General features: G+C 36.7%; 1 protein-coding gene across 2 annotated transcripts; it reads left to right on the forward strand.

Moving 5' to 3' along the window:
- The first annotated feature begins 282 nt into the window (after window positions 1–282).
- On the forward strand, window positions 283–6878 carry LOC110922624. 2 transcript variants are annotated; one of them, XM_022166887.2, is made up of 16 exons: window positions 284–481; window positions 564–645; window positions 727–837; window positions 1071–1168; window positions 1246–1329; window positions 1515–1651; window positions 1743–1815; window positions 1956–2001; window positions 2532–2641; window positions 2742–2849; window positions 3435–3491; window positions 3620–3681; window positions 3782–4100; window positions 4586–5002; window positions 5842–6324; window positions 6651–6878. In XM_022166887.2, exons 1-16 carry the CDS (start codon window positions 416–418, stop codon window positions 6690–6692), a joined length of 2295 nt encoding a protein of 764 aa, XP_022022579.1. In that variant the 5' UTR covers window positions 284–415; the 3' UTR covers window positions 6693–6878. The 2 variants fall into 2 exon arrangements, with proteins under 2 accessions (XP_035831587.1, XP_022022579.1); XM_035975694.1 differs by lacking the exon at window positions 4586–5002 and having other exon boundaries at window positions 283–481.
- Window positions 6879–10482: the final 3604 nt, after the last annotated feature.

The raw sequence follows: 10482 nt of genomic DNA on the forward strand, positions 1-10482 counted from the left end.
TAAATATCCTATGTATATGGTGTAATTTGGTCCTTTGCCCGTTTTGGTCGGAGATTCTGTTTTGTATTCGCCTTTTGCCCGTTTGGGTCGAAGGTTGTTTTTAATGAAGTTTTATTTAAAAAAAAAAAAGTAAATTAGGTTTACATTAAATTATTAAATTATATAAAAAAAAGTAAATTAGGTTTACATTAAATTATTAAATTAATTAAATTCTAAATGCTAAATAAAATATGGAAAAGTAATGTTTTCTTAAATCTTTTGGTGTCTAAACCCAGGGAACAGGCAGTAGACAGTAGTTAGGGTTTTTCATTTTCCCTCCATAAACTTGGTAGAAAACAATGTCTAAAAATCTCTTGCCGCCGGTCACCACCACCACCACTACCACCACCATCACAGCCATGTTGTAAACATCATAATGGCGGCGATAACCGTTAGACGTAATGTGCTTCTGTTGCCCATCAAACCACTTTTATCATTACAGGTACGCATTTTTTAAACTTTATTCATCTGAGCATTTCGTCGAACACCTTGTGTGCACATTATAAATATGCCATTTGCTACAGGGGCTTTACCATCAGTTCGTCGAATTTGGTGATGCTAAACATAGACCACCTACTGAAGATGATTATTTAATCTTTAAACAAGGTTTTTGTTTTATAATTAGGGTTTTAATGACATGCTGTAGATGGTTGGTTGATCGTAGCTCATAAGGGGTTAATGTTGTAGGTGAAATTGATGTATCAAAGTGGAAAAAGATGGATGCAAGGTCATTGGGGATAACTCCAACAATGGTACCTGCGTCCCCCTATACGGTTATGCATATTCTTCGAAACAGAGGTGATATTATTTGATGTATTATATGTACCGGAGGGCATTCGATGAGAACCAAGATTTATGCTGAGAAGTGCGAGAACCGCATAATACGTAACCGCCTACCCCACTAACTTTTTCTCCCCGATTAAGTCATCAACGCATCAACGAACAAGTGTTTAGTGCGATTCTTGCAGTTCTCAACGTAGTACTGGTTCTTGTTTTAGGTTGCGGATTTTAAATAATTATATTTGTTACAGGGTTTGAAGCCTACTTAGTTGGTGGGTGTGTGAGAGATTTGCTTCTTAATAGACCACCAAAAGATTTTGATGTCATAACCACTGCTAATCTTGATCAGGTTTTTCTTTCTTTTAAAACTACGGGTGTGGGTGTGTGTTTTTATGGGTCTGAACTTTTGATTGTCTATTTTTCCAGATCAGTGAGCAGTTTCATCGATGTCAAGTTGTTGGACTCCGGTTTCCCGTATGCAGAGTTTTTATAAAAGGATCAGTTGTTGAGGCAAGTTGTACATTCATGTTAACAGATTTATTTTCATGTTTCTTTCTATGTTTTCAAGGCGCATACGCATAGTGCTTCAGCGCCTAGGAGCCCCATTCGAGCGCCTTTGACAACATAGGTCTCTTTCTAGATTTGTTTTTGCATATGTCAGATTACATCATGCAAGCTCTTTGTTTTTGTACCAGGTATCTAGTTTCGATACTTTGGCTAAGGACGCTGAAGGAAAAGAGAAGTTTCTAGAATCCCAAACGCCTAAAGGTTGTGATAACTTAGATCTTATGCGCTGGAAGAACTCAATGCATCGAGACTTTACGATCAACAGGTATATCCTGCTGCTAGTTTGATTCTTTTTCTTTGGATTTCATGTTTGATCCATCGGTTTGTTGATTTTTTTAATCAAATTGGGGAAAAAGCTTGTTCCTTGACCCCTTTCTTCAGAAAATCTACGACTACAATGATGGAATGAAGGATCTATCAGAACTAAAGGTTAAATATAATAATTTCAGATTTCGTATTCTTTTTACTAGTGTTTGTTTGTTAGTTACACTTGAATGTAGCATAAATAAATGCTTTTATTCAATTTGTTTTGTTTTACATGTTGAGATTTATTTATGATGTGGTTTCAGTTACGGACGTTAGTACCTGCTCAATTGTCATTCACAGAGGACTCGGGTTGGTTCATTGTAATTTAAAGAGTAAAATGCCATTTTCGTCCCTGAGGTTTGGCCAGCTCTGCGACTTTCGTCCAAAGGTTTGTTTTTCCGCATCTGGATCCAAAAGGTTTGAAATCTTGCCATTTTCATCCGGCTCGTTAACTCCATCTATTTTTCTCCGTTAAGGCAGGGATATTTTTGTCTTTTTTGTTAACTTAAAGGGCAATTCGGTCTTTTCACTTTATGTACAAGCATTTAGCATAATGTACAAGTATTCAACAAAGATGAAAATACCCTTAAGTTAACAAAAAAGCCGAAAATACCCCTATCTTAACAGAAAAATGGATGGAGTTAACGAGCCGGATGAAAATGACAAGATTCAAACCTTTTGGATCCAGATGCGGAAAAACAAACCTTTGGACGAAAGTCGCAGAGCTGGCCAAACCTCAGGGACGAAAATGGCATTTTACTCTAATTTAAACTATATACACGGTTGATCTTTTTAGGTGATGAACTTTAGCTGGACCTTAATTGTGATCTTCCATTCAGCAAGAATACTTAGAGGCTTGAGAATTGCTGCGCGTCTTGGCTTATCGTTGTCAAAGGAAATCAAGAGCGCAATTTTTAAACATTTAACGTCTGTTTCAAGATTAAGCCAGGTGCTATTTCGAATCTTCATGATTATTTATTTTAATACAGTCAACAGTTTTTTGTATTTTTTATTACTAATGCCCTTTTTTATAATATTTATTTATTCAGTCCAGGGTTACGATGGAATTAAATTATATGCTATCATTTGGGGCTGCCGAATCATCGTTTTCTTTGCTTCATAAATACCATCTACTTGAGGTTTTGCTACCGTTTCAGGTGAGTAATGAACCAGTGATCGTGCTTTTATTATATTATTTTATATATATACTATAAATATGCTATTTAGTCAACATCAAACAACTTTAGCCCCTCAAATTTAATAATGACATGTTTAGCCCTTCAACTTTAACAATGACATGTTTAGCCCTTAACTTTAATAATGACATGTTTAGCCCTTTAACTAAAACAACTTTAGCCCCTCAACTTTTATAATGACATGTTTAGCCCCTCAACTTTAATAATTACATGTTTAGCCCCTTAACTAAAACATCAAACAGCTTTAGCCCCTCAACTTTAATAATAAACAACTTTTGCTCCTCAACTTTAACAATGGCATGTTTAGCCCCTTAACTAAAACAACTTTAGCCCCTCAACTTAAATAATGACATGTTTAGCCCCTTAACTAAAACATCAAACAACTTTAACTCTCGTGATTTGCTTATTTTTATCTACGTGGTAAAGCTGTCTACATCTTACCCTCCTCAGATCCTACCTTAGCTTAGCTATTGGTGGGATTTACTGAGTATGATGATGAATAACAGGGACATTTCACACTTGTTTTATTTTATTTTGGAATTGCAGGCAGCATACATTTTTCAACAAGCGACTAGGTGTGCTGAAAGTTCCATGATGTTAATGGTACGTTGTCGTTTTATCTCGTAACTTTTCACAACATATGAATCTTATGTATGCAATCTGCTTTTATTATTTAGCCTGTTTCTCATTAGTTAACAGTTACAGTTTTTTTTTTCTTTTTTTTCCCCCAGAAACTGTTATCAAATTTGGATAAGTTGGTTACTTGCGATCGCCCTTGTGGAAGTCGTTTATGGTGAGTGACTGAGTGGTTTCTTTAATCATATATCATATGCGCTCACACGACAATACATGTATGTTTATTAACGTTGACTATATTTTTGTTTGTGAAACAGGATAGGACTTTTGGGGTTCCACCTGGCACTAGCAACCAATCCACAACATCCTTTTGTTATCTTGACTTTTGCGTCCGTTTTGTATCATCAAAACTGGGAGGATGGCCTCAAGTTTGCAAGGCGAAGTGGTCAAAGTCAAACACTAGTCAGCTTTAACCCTGAAACATTAGAGCCAAATAAGTTCCTATCTGATGATGAGATTGCTGAAAAAGTAAACGAATTGGTAATGCTGGTGGTATATGCTATTGACGTTTTGGTGGGGATAGAGAGCCCACACAAAACAATGGAGAAGTTTCCCGATTTTCCGTACTCTGGTTTGGTATGTGCATTTAATTTGATTTAATTATTTGTAAACTACTATTTAAATTTTTAAGGGTCTGGATTATTTCCTTGATATATGTGTCACAATTTGTTTAACAATATTTGTAAATGTAGTTTCTATTCTAGTAAAGTACACGGATGGTCCCTGTGGTTTACCAAAAGTTTGGATTTGGTCCCTAGCTTTTCAAAAGTACATGGATGGTCATGGTCCATGTGGTTTGTACTTTATAACGCATTTAGTCCCCAGCCAACATATCTAAAGGTTTCAGCAGGTCTAAGTTAGGGGCTAAATGCGTTATAAAGTGCAAACCACAGGGACCATCCATGTACTTTTGTAAAAAGTTGGGGACTAAATGTGTCACAAAGTGCAAACCACAGGGACCATCCGTGTACTTTTGAAAAGTTAGGGACCAAAGCCATGTTTTTGTAAACCATAGGGACCATCCATGTACTCTACTCTTATTTTTTTCTTCATGTTTCCAGGTATTTATACCGCAAAACCAGGGGCATAACACGAAACTTCTTTTTGATGTCATTGCCCATAAGGTGGAAACCTACAACAAGGGCAGAGCTTCTTTCAACATAAACTATGATCTTCTTAAAAGGGGTGATCTTGTAGAGACTAGGTTCGCCCTCGGGAAGATCATTTTGAATACTATGGGCTGTGGAGTTGACCTTGAATTTGACCTTGACCGTGATAGTGATCTCAACGAGGTCAGCTCTTGTCTCAAAGGTGAATATATTGTGAATGAGAAAGAGGATAGAAAACAACCACCGTTACCTTCTAAGTTGGATTCGCAACTAGCTAGTGACCCCGTGGGAAAACCGGTCGCAACACTCAACAGCATTATGCAACAAAAACCGGAGCGAATTGGCATCTCATTTGATCCAAAGAATGCGGTATTAAGTTTAACGCATGAACTATGTTTTTTTAAGTTTAAGTAAAGTACATGGATGGTCCCTGTGGTTAACCAATTTTGGATTTGGTCCCTAGCTTTTTAAGTTTGTAATACATTAAGTCCCCAACTAGTAAATCAAAAGGTTTTAGCAGGTCCAAGTTAGGGACTAAACGCGTTACAAAGTGCAAATCACAAGGACCATTTATGTAATTTTGGCAAAAGTTGGGGACTAAATGCATTACAAAGTGCAAACCACGGAGACTATTTATGTAATTTTTGGCAAAAGTTGGAGACGAAATGCGTTACAAACTGCAAACCATAGGGATCATTTATGTAATTTTTGCAAAAGTTGAGGACGGAATGTGTTACAAAGTGCAAACCATAGGGATCATTTATGTATTTTTGGCAAAAGTTAGGGACTAAATGCGTTAAAAAGGGCAAATCATAGGGACCTTTTATATTTTTGCAAAAGTTGGGGACAAAATGCGTTACGAAGTGCAAACCACAACGACCATTTATGTAATATTTTTGGCAAAAGTTGGGGACTAAATGCGTTACAAAGTGCAAACAATAGGGACCATTTATGTAGGTTTTGGAAAAAGTTCGGGACTAAATGCGCTACAAAGTGCAAACCATAGGGACCATCCGTGTACTTTTGTAAAGCTAGGTACCAAATCCAAAATTGTGGTCAACCACAGGGACCATCCGTGTACTTTGCTCGTAAAGTTTAATAAAGTTCATAACTTCATATCAACTCTAGCATAAAAGTAAAGTTTGTTTAGCATTCTTTTTTGTGAAATGAACGTTGTAACTTGTAATGCATTTGGTAATAATTTGCAGGATTATAAGACGAATAAACCAGCAATTAATAGATCCATGCAGAACCTGATTTGCATGCTAGAAAGTCAAAATCTGGAAGAGAGACGTGCGGGGAATCCAGAAGTCGAAGTAGATCGGTCAGTAGTAGAAGATGATGAAACCGGGGTTGGTTCACTTTTGTTGTCCGTTCAAACGAATTGCAAAAGCGCAATTGAAGAAGCGAGAGATTCACCCGCTGAAATCAGAAAACTAAATCAGTTTCTTGTTAACTTTGTGGGAGAACAAAAGCAAAGAAAGAAGACAGAATATTTAGAAACATCTACTTTGACTTCATCTTCTATCGGTACTTCTCAAATAGAAGGTGAACAATCCAAGGTTACGACTAGATCAAAGAAAGTTACGAGGGGGGTGAAATCGAGTATAAATGGTGAAAAAAGGAAGCAAAGGGTTTGTTCGTATTGCAAGGAAGCAGGCCACTACAAAACCAGATGTCCTAAAAGAAAGGTAATCGACATTTGTTGCACGAAAATAACCTATTTTTTTTAGTTTGTTGGTAACTTCTAATGTTTGTCATGGATTTGGTCTAAGTACGCGATAAGGAACCACTTTTTAGCCATTGGATCATATCAAAGTCGATGGTTTAGATCTCCCTCCCTAATGTCTCTTCTACCGTCCGCTTCATGAATTGTAACCGTCCCTTTGTTCCATGATAAAAATCTCAAATGCTAAAAAGTGGTTCTTAGTTCATAATTATTTAATTAGTGGTTCTCGTTTCAATTCATCACGTCTAATAGAAAAGATATTTTGAACTTACGGGTTGCATCTCACAGATGGATGAAGCGGCTTGTCAGGGTGACATAGAATCAACATGAAGTACACAAAGTATGCAGGTTTGCTCAGTTAATTCGATTTGTTAATATTTAAATGCTAGAAGATATACGATGAAACATTGTTGTGTTTGTACAAGGATCAAGGATGGGTGAATATGACAAAAAATGTGTGCAGACAATGGTATTATTACATTTACAAATTAAAAATGTCCAATCATTTAAGTTTTATTTTAGCATTTTTATATAATGATTATTGATTTTCTTAATGAAGTAGCAATTTCTTAGGGTACTAGTTGATTATATATTCTGATAATATATCTAGTGGCGTCAAATGTGTCGGGTTGGATTGTGCAACATGAACACGATCCATATATTTATCCATGTCAAAGATTTCAACCCTAACCCTAATATACATAAATTCGGGTCAACCTGAACCAATGTTGTAAAAACCGGGAGATCAATCCAAATTCAATGGTTTACCTATTAGATTTCACCTAGTCGGACCCATTAATCGGTAGTCGGTCAAAGTTGGACTAAACTGGTTCATAGTTTTTTTTGAAGTATTTGAACTAAATATGTTAATATTTCTTTGTTATGTTTAAGTTTAATTGTTTATGTTTAAACTATGTTATTTGAAGTTTGAAGTATTGTTGTGAACTTTGAAGTATTGTATCATATTCATATTGATGTGTATGTGTATATATAAGTGTATGAAAAATTACATATAAAAATTCCAATCTAATTAATTTCTACTAATCTTGATTAATCGCTAGTTGGTATCCCATCGATCGACCCCCTAGCCACTTTCGCAACACTGGCCTAAATATAACTCATTTAACCTGAATTCAAACGTTTCTCTTAAATCCAAATTGAATCACTATATAAAAGTTTATATTAACAAATGATAATTCATTATTATTACGGAATATTTATAAAAACTACAAGGATATTATCTTATTTAATTTTAAATATATAGTTTTTCCATTTAAGCGAATTGGTTTTTATTAGCTAGATTATTGTTTATATTTTTAGAGTATATTATTTATTTTAGAATATCTCTGTTCAGTTACATGTAATGAATAAAGATCAGATACAAATAACTTTAACTTACGAACTGAAGGTTTTGCTAAAAAAACACGGTGACATTTTCGTAATTATTAGTAATTTTCAAAATTATTCTACAAATGATTTTGTAGAGTAATTTTGATCTTGTATGATAATTATCAAAATTACTCCGCATCAAAATTATTCTACAAATGTATCAAATTTACTCTGCAAGTTTATCAAACAATATCCAATTCAAAATTACTCTACAAAATCATTTGTAGAGTAATTATGATACTCTACAAAATTACTCTACAAGATCAAAATTACCCTACAAGAACATTTTACAAAATTACTCTACAAGATCAAAATTATCCTACAAGAACATTTTACAAAATTACTCTACAAGATCAAAATTACTCTATAGGATCATTTGTAGAGTAATTTTGGTAATTACTCTGCGAGTAAATAATTACGAAAATGTCACCGCGTTTTTTTGCCTTTTTCATGCCTTTCGTACGTTTTGTACAATAAGACACTTTGTACGTTAACTTTACCCTACATGTAATTGTGTATATATATTCAGTATTGTGAAATAATAAACATGGAACAATTCAGAATCCTCGGCCACCTGTTCCTTCTTCTTTTTTACCGCCAGCTCCATGGGAGATAATCCTGAATCCGTCTTTTTTACCGCCAGCTCCATGGGAGTCACAACATTGGAGGCTTAAAGGAATCTTCCACAACAACAAAGGCTCTAGGGCTACTACCCTAGAACACGGGTCAATAAAATCTGACCGTCAAACCCATGCCTTCCCTTGAGGCTTACTGCCGTTTGAAAGATCTTGCAGGACAACTCAATGATGTGGATCATCCGGTAACAAAACTACGTTTAGTTCTGCAGTTAGTTCATGGACTACCTGCTGAATTTGATGTTATTGCCTCTCTAATCAACCAACAACAACCAACTTGGGAGGAAGCTTGTAGTATGCTGCAATCTGATTTACAGTGTTAGAACACTTGGGACAACCTTGCATAACCAACGGAAATGGTCCTCTCTTAGGATCCACCACCACCACCACCACCAAACAACCGTCGTAACAACCTTCGCGTGGTGGTGGGCGTTTCAGCTCTCAGCGACGCCCCAACCATCAACAGAACAAAAACAAAAGCCCTCAGAATCAGCCTGGCCCTATGGTATCCACCACCACCCGGTTTTCCAAACCAGGCATTTGAGCCAGACTGTTCAAGCCTAGAGATCGACTCTACGGATCCACATGCACTTGAACAGATCTTCCAGGTTCTCTATATGGAGAGCACTGATGATTATTCTGATCCGACGGTTATGGACACTGGTGCATCCAATTATGCCACATGCGATACAGGCAAACTTTCTAATTCCATTGTTAATTGTCGTATTTATATTTATTATCTAATTCCATCGTTAATTATCATATTAAATTTATATTTATTAGTAATGGCTAACGCGTGCCTATCCATGGATTTGGTAACTGAAGGGGTAAGGTCCCAAAAACCTTGCCTCAGGTACTTGGGACCATACCACAACCTCGTCAATAAACCCTCTTTAGACCTTGCGCGACCGCGCACTGGTCCAACAAAGAGAACTTAGAAAGAAAAACGATGTTCAACACCTGCGCGCCAAAAGGAAACTAACAAATCATTGCGCTGATCTCCATAACAGGTAGGATAAAAATCCTAGCAAACACTTCCGCATAAATAATATCCAGACTTGGATAAAAATAAATTCTCTGTTACCACGAAGTTAACGTGAGGAAGAGTCACACAAGGTTACAGTTGTATCCCTCTAGAAGACTCTATCATGCACCACCATTCGGTTATAACCGAATGGCCACGTGGCATCATCCCAGGCTCCCTCAAAGTCACGATGATGGCACGAAATTGAATAAAGATCTACACTTGCCCACTTTCCACGTGGCAACACCCTAACCGTTGATCAAAATCATGATCCGTGTGCATACACAAATCGTTAGCGATTAACGGGAGGAAAAAATAACCGCTCACGGAAAAGGCACTTTCCGTGAACTTTTCATCAACAAATTTTCCCGCCAAACTTCGGCTATAAATAGAAGGATAATTCAGGTAAAATTCTCAAGTTACATTCACTTCACTTTCACTTCTTCTTCTTCATCAAACCTGTACTTATTCTCACACCGGAGGGTGGTCACGGAGAGAACCTCCATTCTCCCCGTGGCGAGTCTAACGGCTGTTGTTTTGCAGTGATTATTAGAGGAAGAAGATCATTCACCCTGAATCAGACGAGAAGATTTAACCCTTTTTATGCAAATTCAAACCCCATGGTTCAGTTGATTCCGGTTAATTAAACCAGTGTTTCTTCATTGGCGCCCACCGATTTCTCAGTTTTTATTCATCTCATCTCTTCTCGTTTCAATTCATTTTCTCTTCATTCTCTGTTTCATATGGCAGAGAACTCGACAATTCACCTATCAAGTCCTCGATCTGAAATAAAGGGTACTGAAACCCAAGGTATCCAGATCGACGGAATCATGGGTAACGTGGACAGCAACAGAAGTTATCTAGAGGAAAAAGGCTCCGTGATACAAACGGGAGTCCATAATCGTCCAGATCCACTCTCGGGGGAAACTCCAGAGTACTGGTTCACCAGGTTCCAGAATGCCATGAACCAAATTTTTGAACAAAACGTCAGATCTGAGTTATTATACAACAGATCTGATACTCAAGAAGTAAGCAAGGGAAAATCCGGCACTACAACGTTGGACCCACAGTC

The sequence above is a fragment of the Helianthus annuus genome, chromosome 7 (genome assembly GCF_002127325.2).
Source record: "Helianthus annuus cultivar XRQ/B chromosome 7, HanXRQr2.0-SUNRISE, whole genome shotgun sequence".
In the NCBI taxonomy this organism is placed as follows: domain Eukaryota; kingdom Viridiplantae; phylum Streptophyta; class Magnoliopsida; order Asterales; family Asteraceae; genus Helianthus; species Helianthus annuus.